Source organism: Gorilla gorilla, chromosome 11, assembly GCF_029281585.2.
Source record: "Gorilla gorilla gorilla isolate KB3781 chromosome 11, NHGRI_mGorGor1-v2.1_pri, whole genome shotgun sequence".
NCBI lineage: Eukaryota > Metazoa > Chordata > Mammalia > Primates > Hominidae > Gorilla > Gorilla gorilla.
The window spans coordinates 42,905,409-42,920,219 of record NC_073235.2 but is presented as its reverse complement, the minus strand read 5'-3'; the positions used below and the strand labels follow the sequence as shown (position 1 = coordinate 42,920,219).

Here is a 14,811-nt window from a genome sequence, read left to right as displayed (position 1 = left end):
TGGTGAATAGCTGGGTTGTAGGAATAGGATGTTTGGAAACCCTATTCCCTATAGCTGATGCCCCTGCCATCTGTGAATTAGTTCATAAATTTGCTGCAGTATTTATAGTCAGGACTAATATTTTTATGCATTTTAAACAGTTTCTTCTCCCCAGTCTCTTTCTTCAATAGATATAGTCTTACAGACATTGATGTGGGTCATCAATTTTTATGAAACCACAGGTTGAGCTTTGCTTCGGTGATGAATCACAATCCATTTATAATAAGGCCTATGTACACACAGCTTTAAGTGAAAAAGTTTACATATCCTCTGGATAATTCTATAAACTTAGTTTGTGCTAACATTTATAATACTTCACACAATTTGTTATTTATGCATTTATGTCCTTATGTTTCAGATATTAATTACTCCATGATGCTTTAAAAATAAACAACACATGATTATATATATTTTTCTCAATCAAATCTAAAAGGACCCCAAGCTCTCATATCCCAGTATCAGTGATTTCACATGGATAATATCAGAAACACAAGGTTTGCGCAATCAAGTCCAGTCAGAAGTGAAGGAAAAAAGAGCTCTAGCCGGGCATGGTGGCTTACGCCTGTAATCCCAGCACTTTGGGAGGCCGAGGCGGGTGGATCACGAGGTCAGGAGGACGAGACCATCCTGGCCAAGATGGTGAAACCCTGTCTCTTCTAAAATACAAAAAAATTAGCCAGGCATGATGGTGCACGCCTATAGTCCCAGCTACTTGGGAGGCTGAGGGAGGGGAATCGCTTGAACCTGGGAGCCAGAAATTGCAGTGAGCTGAGATCGTGCCACTGCACTCCAGCATGGCGACAGAGCGAGACTCCACCTCAACAAAAAAAAAAAGATCTTGTTCCTCAGTGTATACCATGGCTCCTGTATTGCAATGATTCCCTAAAGCTCTGCTGCTCTGATTGAGAAGCATATGTACTCACCTCTCATGAATGCCCGCCCGCTGACCATAGACTTGGCCAGAGGATTTTCGCTGCAGCTCTGGAGGTTTCTGTGTTTGTTCCCAATTCCCTAGGCATCCACTGATTTCATGCCTCTGTAGGAGATACTACAGGTCTCTGGTATTTACAGAATTCATGCAAACTAGGTCTCTTCCAGCCCTGAGGCATTCCCTGTAGGACTGGACAATTCTCCCTTCTGTCACCATTTTGAAAAAGTCACAAGAACCACATTCAACAGCCTGGATTTTGAAAACAAACACATGTAATTTCTCGCCTGAGGGCTAGCAAAACCTAAGTCTCAAGGATGCAAAGGTCGCTCAAGAGAAAAAGTTGAAAAATACACTGCTTCTAGTCATGGAGCTCTTCACAAAATAAAAGTCAAAACTTTTTTTTTAAACACAAAGGAGAGTTACATTTTTTACACTCATTTACCAGCCACATATTTACCTAGCATTCATAAATTTGAAAATTACATTAAACTTTTCTAAGGCAGAAAAACACATTTTAATTAAACTCATCCATGAAAATATCTTGGCTTTGGTTTTGTTTATTTAATATGTTGAACCAATCTGGGTAATATGTAAAGCATCAAGAGGTGGGGATGTATTGCTTAAGGCTTATATATTTATCTTGAATCATATTCACAAGATATGCAAAGTGCATATGCGAAATCAAATACTACTACTTCTTTAAAATCTTATTCATGTGAAAGTAGATATCCTTATTACCATGTCTCTCATCCCATAAGTTGGTGGACACAGTGATTTGATGGCTAAATATATCTCCGTATATCCAGACATTTTCATGATAAGGCTCAGAAGAAATGAAATTAATTGTAGTAAAGTCATTTTTCTCCACATTTATAGATGTTTAGTGCAGTCTATATGTAAGTAGCTAACACTATTGGTAGTTGATTTCTATTTTTTTTTTACAGTCTAGACAAAAAAAAAACTGAACAAGTGGCTAGAAAGCAGAATTACACACAGAATACTCTCACATTAAGAATAAAAATTGGGAGAATTGTGAAGATAAGTTTCTGTATGAATGGAACTGATAATATGATTAGCTTGTTAATAACAAAAAACAAAGAAGTTTAAAAATATGGTTCAATCTAATTGTATAGCAAGTATTTATCTCTGTGGCACACACAGAAAATGATTATTTAAAGTGATTTTAAATTATAATATTTTTCCTCTACATTTAGCGTAATATGTTGTAAGAACAAAAAAACAAAGAAATCTTAAACTGCATCCATAGACATTGTTAATAATAATATTGGCTCTGCTAATTTGAAACATGTAGGGTGGTTCAAATGTTTATTTATGTCAATGTCATTAGAATCAAAATTTCAGAGAAAGGAGATATAAATGTAGAAACAAAAAGTTAAGTAAAAATCCTCTCTTATTAAATCCAAAAGTATCAGTATAAGATCTTGATTAATCTTTCTCTTTCTAAAAATATATGATTTCTACATCTGCCAGTGAAAAGTCCTAGATGGTAATGACTGTCCTGAAATTCACCAAGTGGTCTCTAAATACCATTTTCCAATTAAAGGCAACACTCCTTTGAGATATGGCTAATTTTAAGTGTGAGAAAATAAATTGACAAGATGAGCTGCTAACATCTGAGATTATTAAGAGAGTGTACAAAGTGCACAACAACAAACTTACTTAAAGCAACTTCCACTGACAAAAGGGACAATTTGTGCATTAGAAAGAAAAATGACTGTAAGGGATTAAAACACACACACACACACACACACACACACACAGTATAAAAATCAATGAGTTCACAACAATACTTTAAAAAGCAAAAGCTCATTAATCACTTTGGAGGTTGCAAAGGTATCAACATTCTTAGGGTGCAATTAGTCAAATTCAGAATGTGAGCTATTCTATAGTGTAACTGACCTGTTTTCTTCAAGTAGTAAATGGCATTTAAAAAAACTGAAGAATGAGAAATAGTTATACATTAAAGAAACTTTAATTCAAGGTATAGATCTCTTTTGAGTCCTTACTTTACCAAACAATATTTTATATAGCTAAATGACACAACAGTACCATTGGTCATTGAGCTGTTTTACTTAAATGAGCCCACTTGCAGAGATAATCATTCATTGCTCCTAAAAATGTTTACTGGATAGTTATTATAATCATGTGACAGTATTAGATGCTTGGTTCACAGACAGGCATGATCTTTATCCCAGTAGAGCTGGGATAAAGTTATATGAGATGTTAATTTACATTTGTTTTCTATATTTGCTAGTTTATTAATTTATCAATTCACGCAGCAGTTTGTACTGAATGTTTACTATGTCCCCGGCACTAATAGTATGGAGAATACAGTGGTGAATAAAACATATGACATCTCTTTCTTATGACATTCTCTAATGTCTTTCACATCATTTGCTATTATGTAGCTTACTCCAGATATCCCACATTTCCGATTATCCTTACATATAAAAAGCCTTTTCTTAAGTAGTTCCATTTCTACTTAAACTGTTATCACAAAGAGAAAATTTCAGGAATTTAGAAAGTGAACTCTCCTTCCTTACATGGGGGATGAAACTGGGAAGAAGCAGCAAGTAGTAGTTCAACGTGCTTTACTTGCTAGGAGTTCCACAAACCATGAGATTGTTACACTTTTTGTGGAAGAAGCAGACAAGCACATTTTGGCAAAAATAGAAATTCCCTAACAACAGAAAACATCATCCCAGTGAGACACTTCATTGGAGTATTCCACTTCAACCAAAGTGTTCAGACCCAGGGAAGGTGATTTCTAGTGACTCCATTTCATTTATCTCCTATACAGATCCTCAAGGGTAAATTCGCCATCTTGTTTGACTTCCACATAAAATCTGTATATGGACTAGCAGAAATGAAAATTTTGACAGTTCATTTCACAGTTCTTTAGGGAACAATGTCAGAAAAGAGGAGAAAGAGAATTGCAACAACTAAACTGTAAAAGGATTGGTGCAAAGGAAAAGAGATGGAGAGAGGAGAAAGAACGAACACCAGGGGAAGCTTTGCCCATGCAAAACAGATTTGTCTTAGGATTTTTGTTTGTTTCACATTCCATATCCTTAGCCTTCTTCTCCCTATAGCCAATAAACTGGATGTCGTTGCTTAGAAATAATTTTTGAAAAAAATTGTTTAGAGACAGGATGTCACTATGTTGCCTAGACGCGAGTGCAGTGGTATTCATGTGTGCCTATCATCGCGCACTACAGCCTCAAAGTCCTGGACTCAAGCAGTCCTCCTGCCTCAGCCTCTTGAGTGGCTGGGGCTATTGCGCCAAGTAGAAATAATTCTTTAACTCTTTTATTATCTCATAATCTTCATTATTACCTAAAATTATTAAAATTCCATTACCCCATAACTATCTACTGAATAATGATACTCTCAGAGTAACTTAATTAGTATGATGAAGCCATAAAATTTGTTTTTTTATCCGTTTTTTGTTTTATTATGACTCACAGAGACAAATGAAAGTAGAAAATTGTTATAATTCTGTTATATAGTCATGGGCTTAAAATATTAGCATCTGAGCCACTTTTATATAGCAGACATGGTTCCTACACTTCTGGGTTTCTATGCATAAGTTGTCTAGTCTTTCGGTTTGTAAACATTTTTCTAAAAATGCAATTTTAATTACATCTATGTTGTTTTTGACAGAGAAGTTGTGAAACAAGTTGTTCCAAGATCAGTTCCAGGTTTTCTGTACATAGTTTTCTTGTCTTTTGAGTGTGTAGAAGTGTTTCTAAAATTTTAATTTTAATTATATCTCTGTTGTTTTTCATAGAGAAATTGTGAAACAAGTTGTTCCAAAGATCAGTTCCAGTGTTCCAATGGTCAGTGTATACCAGCAAAATGGAAATGTGATGGCCATGAAGACTGCAAATATGGGGAAGATGAGAAAAGCTGTGAGCCAGGTAAAAGGATTGAAGTAATATTTCATTTAGTTAACATTTTACCTTGATATAATTTAAATTTAAGCAGCAATATGCAGAAAACAGTGGCAAATATGTCATATGTTTACCATTTTTAAGAAATGGTCTGCAAATCTGTGGATAAATTAATTAGTGTGTGCTTCATATGTTTTGAAAGTGTTTTGGAAAATAAGATCATTACTTATGAATGGAATCCAAGCATAATTTCCCCAAATTTGATTTTCTGGTTTCTATATCTTATTATATACCATTTGGAATTGTTTCCCCAAGATAGCAAAGTAAAATCTGTTGAAATTAAAAGTACAGTAAAAGATAGGTTTTAGTTATGGAAATGGTGATTATGAAATAGAATGTAATCATTTCAATGTGATGCTAGTTAAGAAGAAGCATAATTGTGTTGTTTGTATTTACATCTTGGGCCAAAATTTGAGTAAAGTTAGAAAGCAAAGCCAGAAAAAAGATACACTACTCAATTTATGTGCTAGGTGTCTCTATAAATATACTCATTAAAACACTTCATTTTTTAATTATATATTTTAATTACATTATCTTACAGAAAAATATTACTGGTGGAAAACTGTACTATAATGTATGTATGACCATAAAAACATTACCTTGAGAGACTAGGTCAGAATCACAAGTACAAGGCTCACACATTACTATGCCCCAGTACCATGTCCATGGGCCGTATTGTTAATTGATCACAGATTTCTTTCTTACTGAATACAGACATGTTATTAGACTCCTTATGAATACAGATCCCTAGACAAACACTGCCAATTAAAAGGAGTTGAACTCAAGGAAAAAGCTTTTTAGTATCCCTGAGCTAAGGAATTCAGACCACAAAGTCATTAAGTATGAGAGACTACATAGTGGTCTAACATAAGGCCAGAAGCCCAGACATTTGAATGCAAGCCTAGCCAACTCGAGCTCATAGAAAAAGGCAGCTATCATAATTTCTGTCAATTAATTAGACTGGGTAGTATTTACATCTTGTGACTGATACACTTACTATAAACTTGCAAATATTACACTTGTAAATAACATTTAGCTGCTTGTTATTCTTAATTTCGGCATCATAAAGGAATATTGCACATTCTGTTAACTCTGTTAATTACACATGTATTCATATTTAAAATCCCGAAACAATACAATTCTTAGAACTTATTCAAATACTTTATTTATGTCAATGCAACCAAATAGATATTATTGGGTCTATGAGACCATGCCAAGATTTCGACTTTATGCTTTATACAGTGAATGTAAGAATTAACATACTCAAAGGTTGCTAAATATTATTACAGTTTTGAAAGTATTTGGAGACTTCAATAATTTAAAATAATTTAAAATTGTAAAAAAAAACTCACGTAACACTTCAAAATCAAAGGGATGAAGGATATCAAGGTTTTTTTTTTTTTCCTTCTATGGACTATTGAGTTAAATTCTTACTGCGCAGACTATTACATCATGAAGTATATTTAATATAATGTAATAATATTATAACTAATTCTAAAATTATTTAAATAATTTAAATAAATCTGTAATACCAGTCTTTAAATATAGTTATATAGTATAAACTATTTTTATTACCATCTATAAATTCATATATTTATGTGTTTATGTTTTTATTTCTAAAACCTGTTATTTTTACTCTATCTCAATTTCAAATTTATAATTGTATTCAGCTTCTCCTACTTGCTCATCAAGTGAATATATATGTGCCAGTGGTGGATGTATTTCAGCATCTTTGAAATGTAATGGAGAATATGACTGTGCTGATGGTTCAGATGAGGTAAAATATATCGTTTAATTAAAATATTTGAATTACATGAATTAGGTTTGGGCAAACAATGTAATGAAAATAAAGAGAAAGAATCTTGATTCTTAGCATGGTTTAACATGTTAGATATGTACATTGAATGCAATCATTTCAGCAAATACCTGAATTTTCATGCTGTCCATATACTAAAGCTCATTCTCATTTGTAGAAGTTATATTCATTAAGACAAAATGAAAGAAAGCCCATGGTATAATAAAGCTCTAGTATTACAAGCTGCATGTTTATTTTGCCCATGATTGTATCATTATCATTAATGAAAACTGCAGTGTCCCTTTGTATTTGAACAGATGGACTGTGTGACTGAATGTAAGGAAGATCAGTTTCGGTGCAAAAATAAAGCCCACTGTATTCCAATTAGATGGCTGTGTGATGGAATTCATGACTGTGTGGATGGCAGTGATGAAGAGAACTGTGACAGAGGTAAGGTATTTTTGTGTGTGTCTGCCTGTAAATGAGAGAATGAAAGTTAAGGTTCTGTGCAGAATATACAGTGTGTGCTAGAGGAAGAGGATAGAATCTTTAAATGATTCTCTTTACTCTTCCAAGTTTCATTACATAGCAGCCTGGTCTAAATATGCAAAATCCAGATCATTGTCAGACAGAGTATAATCTCAATCTGGGCATGACAAACACGAACACAGGGCAAGTGTTTACTGAGTGTCTACCATTTCAGACTAGATGCCGGGTCAAGTATAGGGATATGTGGAGAATACAGAGAAAGTAGCCAATGAAACCATGACTACAAAACTATATCTTGAATTTTCTGTATGTGCTTTTCTTTCACATTGCTTGCCTTACTCTGAAGGCATAGGAACAACATATGGCATACTCAGTTGCATACATTCATATGCTGTATGATATATAGGTTATAGGTTGTGCCCCAAATCCCTAAATTTCCTTATTGCCATATCATTGAGAAAATAACCTACATTTTTTCGTCAGTCTAAAAGACAACTTTCCTTTTTGTCATATATTATTTCCTAGCTGTGCGAAGATCATTTTCTGACAGATCACAACATTTTAGTTTTAAACCACCACATTAAACGTAGCAATTGTTACTACTTTAGAGTTATTTCGCAAAGCAATTGTGTGCTGAAGCTTAAAATGATCACAAATTAATCCATGTTTGCTAGTTTCATTTTGTTAGATATATTTTTTAAATACAAGATTTCTTGTGACCTACTTATAAATTCTCTCAATAGATTTTACACTTCTTGGTATTTGGAAGATCATCCATAGAGATGGTGCTAGATATTGCCACATGATTTAAGGCACTTGAATGTGCACTCTAGGTTTATGTATTTTAAACCTGTCTAAAATGTTTACTTTTGTAAATATGTAGTCACCTAAGAAAAACAGTGTTTTACTTTCTTTAATATTATTTCAGATGTTTATGATTAGATAATATCTCCATCCCAAACCTGATAAAGTGTTGTATTATGCAGAAAAAAAATAGTTTTTTTTTTTTTTTTTACAGCTGCTTGCAGAGCAGGGTTAACTCATAGACAGTGCACCCAAAGTAGGCCTTCAGTTTCCTTTTGAATTTGCCATTTATAATAGAGACCCATGAAATGTTAAATGTCTATAACGGCTCTTTCTACCTTAGGCTAAGTTCTCACACTCACTTTCTGTAATTGGTCACTCTAGAGACTGCAAACATTGTGGAGAGTCTGGCAGCAATAACTCATATGACTTTTGTGTTCAAAGGTTTGGGGATGACAATTAAGCTACTCCTTGTTTTCCATATTCTAGCGAATCACCTCTATTGCTCAGCTTCAATCACTACCACCCGCCTAGTTCATTCTCCCATTGCTTCTTGCTTGGGCTGGCATGATGCCACCTAATTGGTCTCCAATACATCCTATTTACTGTTACAAGGTTCATCTTATGTAAGTGTCCTTCCGATTACGTCAGTTTTTACTCAAGGTACCTGATTACATACAAACAATTCAATCTAGTAATCAGTTATGAGAAAATGACCCCATTTTACCCTCCCAGACTTACTTTCCACTGCACCTCTTTATGATTTGTATCCTAGCCAAATTAGAAAATCTCAAGTACCTTTCAGATCTAAAATTATTCTACTAAATATTTAATCTTAATGACTGAAAAAGAGTTGAGAGCCTTTAATTCAATCATTTCCAAATGTTTCAAAGCCCCCTTCCCCTCCATTCACACCTCTAACTTGGTTTTCTTTGCTGCTGCGTAATTAAGCTCCAATGACATATTTTAGTGGTTACATTATTTGATCCCATATGAAGGTACCTTAAGGCATTACCACTTTAGATTTCTAGTATTTAATTTACTCCCAGGAAGTGGCATAGGTATTGGGTAAAGGCATTTTAAGGCATTGAGGAAATGGGATGCCAGAATAAATATCTTTTCTATTAAATCTCATTTCTATTCATTTCCAATCAGGATACATGAGCTTATAGGAGCTGAGTGTTGGGAACTGGAATATAAGAGAGCTCAAGGATAAGCATGACACAGTTTCCCAATTAATCAGTTTTACTAGTTTACTTTAAAAGACAAAAATTCAAAATACTCTGGAATTAAAAGCAGCATTTGCATTTTTGAAGGTAAAATATATGACCTCAAGGACGTGTGGTGCTTGTTCTGGCCTGAGCTTTCAAACTTTACACTTTATATAACACTGGTGGAAAAGATTGGGGGCTTCTCTTCTGAGTAATTATCAGCTCAACAATGTGTAAGTTAGTCAAATAAATTATAAAGTATTATCATGCATTAAAGCTTCTCTCAACCCAATTAAGATGAGAACTCTAGATGCTTATTTTCTGTGATGATGCACTTGACCAGATTTATATGAACTTTCCAAGGTCTCTGTTATAATTTAGATGTATTATTGTTAATTAATATATACTTTTCTATTTTCCTAATGTTTCCTGTTGAGCTGATTAAGAACATGACCAGGAAACTGGAATTTTAATTCAGCCAATCTCTTTAAATTATACCTTTTTTGTTGTTTATATGCACTTTATGCCATTTCAAAATAAGGAATTTTAAGTGAGTCTCAAGATGTCACGGTAGCCCCATGATGCATTTTTTTAGTGCAAATTTTTTGGAGTACAACATCAAGTCTTTAGTAGGTTATCACAAAACCTTTGCTTTTCTCTTACAATATGATTTCATTTATAGTTCTCTTCTTTTAAATAAATCAGTGGCATATCCAACACTCATGTGGAGAAAATTATAATGTTATCTAATGCAATACCTTAGGGAACTCATTTTTTAACAAGACTGATGTATATGATACAAATAGAGTTTTCTAAAATAATCAGAGAATGTCAAAAGTTCACAAATTTTGTTTGAATGTAATCCATTGTAAAATGGAGCATGCGATGAGATTTAGTCATTAGAATCTTTATGCTGAAACTCTGCTTCATATTCTGTGGATTTGATTTTGAGTTAAGGCAATATACTCACTTCATACTGATACTCATCTCTTTAATTTCTTTAGTACTAAGGACTGCATACTGCACATGCTATCTTTTTTATTGTTTTCAGAGTGAGACAGTTGTTAAATAGTACTGAATTTTATTGCACAGGATTTCATAATTGAGATTAATTGTAAATACAGCAGTATGGATCTCAGCATTGTAGAAGTTTGAGAGAAAGGGGTATCCCAATGACAGATGTTGAACTGTCAGAGTCTCACATGGTGATATTCACCTTGGTGGATTCACCCAGCTCTTGCCTTTGTCTGTTTCTTAGTTTGGTGGTTCTCAGAGATGGCAATGTAAGCTGTACCAGTTCTGCTAAGCATTTTTGCAGACAATTGTACTATTATTCAGATCAATATCACTACGAATTCTTGGTCTGAGCTTTAACTTTTACTTAAGATATTAAGCAGTTGGCCCTTGTTTTCCTAATCATGTTTCTGCCATTAATCATACCAGGTTTTTAAAAAGGCAACTCTTTCAAATCTGTTACCAAGCTGCCTCTCTTAATTAATAACTTCACCTTATTCTTTAAAGAAATAATAACAATCCTGAGCATTTTTCAACATCTGGCCACCAAACTAGCAAATCTACCTGTAGCTGTCCTCAGGCTTTCCTCCTTCCTTCCTCCCAAAACAGAAGATTTGTTTCACTTCCAGTCTAAGCCTATTCCATTCATTTTGCTCCAGATCTCAAATCTCTCACACTCCCTGGATCCTCCAGAAACTCATTACATTAATTACTCTTTTGCTCTCCTGTACCCTCAAATGTGTCTTGTCTACTGAATTATTATCAGAAGCATTTAAATGTGTTCAGGGATCTGTTCTTCCTCACACAAGCAACGAGGCTCACTTTCTGGTCTCTTTCTTCCCTTTATGGCCAAAGTTCTGGAAAGATATGTTGGCATTCACCTCCTCCTTCTTCTCATTCAATAGCCAATGACAATCATTTCATTAAACCAACCACCATTTCACTAAACCTGCTTAGCATTAGTTACATGTGCTATCCCTCTCGTTAGAACACTTTTCCCATGTATTGTCTGGCATCACTCTTTCCAGATATTGCTGTAACCATTTTGATTACTTTTTCTCAGTCTCTTCTGTAGACTCGTCTTTACCTACCCAATCTGTTTTTCTCTGTGTTCTCTTTTAAACTTCAAATCATAACTATATTCCAATCACTGCCAGATGCACATTTACAGCTCAAAAACCTATCCTATATTTCAGACATATTTATCCACCAGCTTGCTCGACATCACCACATGGACCGGTACCTCAAATGAATTATGTCTTAAGCCTGCTCCTCCTGCAGTGTTCCTTTATTTAATGAACAATACCATCTACCAAATGGTCCACTCACACTAAAAAATGAGTACGATGTTTACGTGCTCACTCTCCTTTGCCACTCTCATCTATTTAGCCATCAGGTCCTGAGGAGTTTTGCTTCTGAAGAGCTCTCAGCTGTGGCTCCTCTAGATCAAGTTACCATCAGTTCTTCTCTGGGTTGCCATGACCTCTCTTGAAATATGTCTTTTTCCTCCAGTGTTGTCTTTACTGTCTCTCTCTTCATTTCTAAATTCTCCACACTAGAGCTAGAGTTTTCTTTCTACAATCCAACTGATTCTATCACTTCTTAAATTAAAACTTTTGCTACTGGATGTGAATTATCAGAGATTTGTGTAACAAGTCAGAACTCGCAGCAAGAAGAGTTATTTGATCTTCACAAGTTCGGGCACATTATTCCTTCCAAAGTACATCTGCAAAAGGAACAATGGCTCTTTCTAGGCATTTTCTAGGCTTTTAAGGATGACCACTGTCACTGCTCTGCCTCATATTTTGGTGAATGTATGTGTGTTTAAATATGTTAATACTTTCAGTAAGTCAAATCTAGACAACCCATGAATTGTATCTCTTACCTATACATGAGGATTAACTAGGTAGTGTAACCCTTTGGGAGCAATCTAATTTATCTTAATTCTATACTGTGATATCTGTGTTGTTTCCCCAGGTACTTCTTGCACCTGTGACCCTATACATCACTTTAACTGTACCTCTTTTATAACATATAAAAACATTGAGTCCCAGAGATATTAATAGAGTTATCCAAAGCAAGACTAGGACCCACGGTTCCTAACTCTCAAGTCATTATAGCCTCCACTGCATATTGCTACATCTCTAGACATATAACCCAAATTTGTTCATTACTTAGGTCCTTTGCGTGTGGCAGATGTACTTAAGAATTTTATATGAGAATATTTTTGTATTCCTGATGTTTTTATTTATTTGTTAAAAGAGAAAAATGCAAACATTTTAACAATCCAAAAAATAATGCTTTACTGCACAGCTTTTATTTAAAAAGAACCCTGAAATATGGTATGATATGGCCAAATTCTTATTGCTGTTGAAAAATCGTTTCTTTGTGTTTGCAAAAAATTTTTTACTGGCTATTCTAAGCTTTTAGTGATCTAGTTTATCCGTATTTCAGATACAGCTAAATTGTCTAATAATTCTAAAAATGTCTTTTCCCCAAGAAAGACACAAATTTTAAATAATTACAATTAAAACTAAAAAATATAAATTTCTGTGTATTCAGTAACATAAAAATTATGTGAAGCAGAGTATAACTTAGATTCTTAAAAACTTTCTTCTAACATCTTATCAGTATTTTCTAAAAAATAGACATATATGAGAGTAATATTAGAATGTTTTGAAATGTCAACAATGAATACATGTTATTAAAAAAATTGAATATTACTTATTCCTGGTATTATGCTTGAAATAAATATAATACATATATGGAAGCAATCAACTAGATACTGTTTGCTAAGATTCAGAAGAATATGTGTCCTGCTGACTGGCACTGATTACCCTGAATCTCTTTGTTTCTTTTTGTTTTAAAATAAAGGAGGAAATATATGTAGAGCTGATGAGTTCCTTTGCAATAATTCTCTCTGCAAACTACATTTCTGGGTGTGTGATGGAGAGGACGACTGTGGAGACAACTCTGATGAAGCCCCTGATATGTGTGGTATGGCATTTCACGTGGCTCTAGATTATACTTTTATCTTCTGATCTCATGCACCAGCATGAATCAATGAAGTGGGGAGGTGAACTACCAATTATACCATCCTGGGGTTAGGTAGATAAAGTATAACCACACATACAGCTTTTGTTCAGGTAATAAAGGGATAATCCGGTTCAGAAGTTGTGACTTTGTAGAGACTCATCCTAAATCTGAACTTGCACATGTCAACATTATTCAGAAGAGAGATTATGGTCTCTTTGGGTGAATTTAGAGTAATTGACATTTTAATTTAATAAGATTCATATAATTTTGGCTTCACATCAAATTGGAGTTTTAGGTTAATTTTGGAGGGATACAGATAAGCAAATTAAAAATATATAAATAATAAAATCTCATAGTTTCACAAGCCACCCACTAATGAAATATCTGTCTGTCTATCAATCATCTATCTGTATATCTATCTATCTACATATCTGTCTATATCATTACAAGTCTTAAACACAGAACTGAAATTAGGAGTTATTTAACATTTAAACCAAAAAGTCTTAACAAAAGTTATTGTTTCTCCAAATTCAAGTTTCTCCAAATTGACTGACATTTGTCCGGTGTATGCTTATGAGACCAACAAATATAAAAGTCTAATTTTAGATCAGCAACATAAAGGAACTATTTTAATGAACATTTTTGGTCCCTGTTCTCATACTTTTTATCTAATCTCTGCAAGAAATGTAGTTTCACCTATACTTTAAAGGAAAATGCTGCCACATCAGATATAACTCAGTGGCACACCAGGTAAATAAAGAAAATACAGCATGAGTGTATGGACTTACACTTTTTGTTCTATCTGTTGCATCAAGTTAAGGCAATATTTAGATATAGATGGTGACATTTCACTACTGAAATACAAAAATGCAGGGAAAAATACAAAAACACAGGCAGCTTTATTTTGTTAAGTATTTAAAACTTGAAAAAAACAGGCTTTGGAGAGTTTTTTTCTATAGATACAACTCATTATGATAAGTAATGCAACTAAGTTTCAGCTTCAGTTTTCTTTACATAATCTTAGAAATAAACTCTGGGTAATCAACAGGGATTAGATTTTTTCTGAATCATAAAATATTTAACAATATGAGAGCTTACCTACCAACATCAATCCAAAAGCTATTATTTTTATCAATTATGTGATTTTTTTTTCTATTCTCTATTCCACTTGACCACAAAACCAGTGAGTGGAATAGGAAATTTTCAATAATTGATGTACAGCTGCAGAGTCATATTCTCCTACAGCTACTTCCAGGGACATGAATTGATTCTCAGGAGCATTCCACACAGCACAGATGGGAAACCTTGTAAAATCCAGATTGACTGTCTGAACATTTTTGCGTTTCTCTCAGTGAGCAATATCAACACTGAGTCAAGCTATTATGTGCCAGAAATTGTGCTAATTAGGACAACAAAAGGGTTCTTTTTGACAAGGAGATCTTATTCTGGCTGGACAAATAAAAATAATTTTCATACACTCTATTTCCAGCAATGATAGAATTAATTAAAAGTATGGAA

The 14,811-nt window shown here is 33.9% G+C and overlaps 1 protein-coding gene across 2 annotated transcripts in view; it reads left to right on the top strand.

Annotated features, from left to right (window-relative positions):
- LRP1B (LDL receptor related protein 1B) overlaps positions 1 to 14,811 on the top strand; it is a 1,892,531-nt gene that overhangs the window by 1,746,653 nt on the left and 131,067 nt on the right. For both annotated transcript variants that reach the window (XM_031008804.3, XM_055380092.2), the window contains exons 69-72: positions 4,782 to 4,911; positions 6,615 to 6,721; positions 7,057 to 7,189; positions 13,132 to 13,254. In XM_031008804.3, the coding sequence (XP_030864664.2) occupies positions 4,782 to 4,911; positions 6,615 to 6,721; positions 7,057 to 7,189; positions 13,132 to 13,254 (493 nt within the window). The remainder of the gene's footprint in view (positions 1 to 4,781; positions 4,912 to 6,614; positions 6,722 to 7,056; positions 7,190 to 13,131; positions 13,255 to 14,811) is intronic.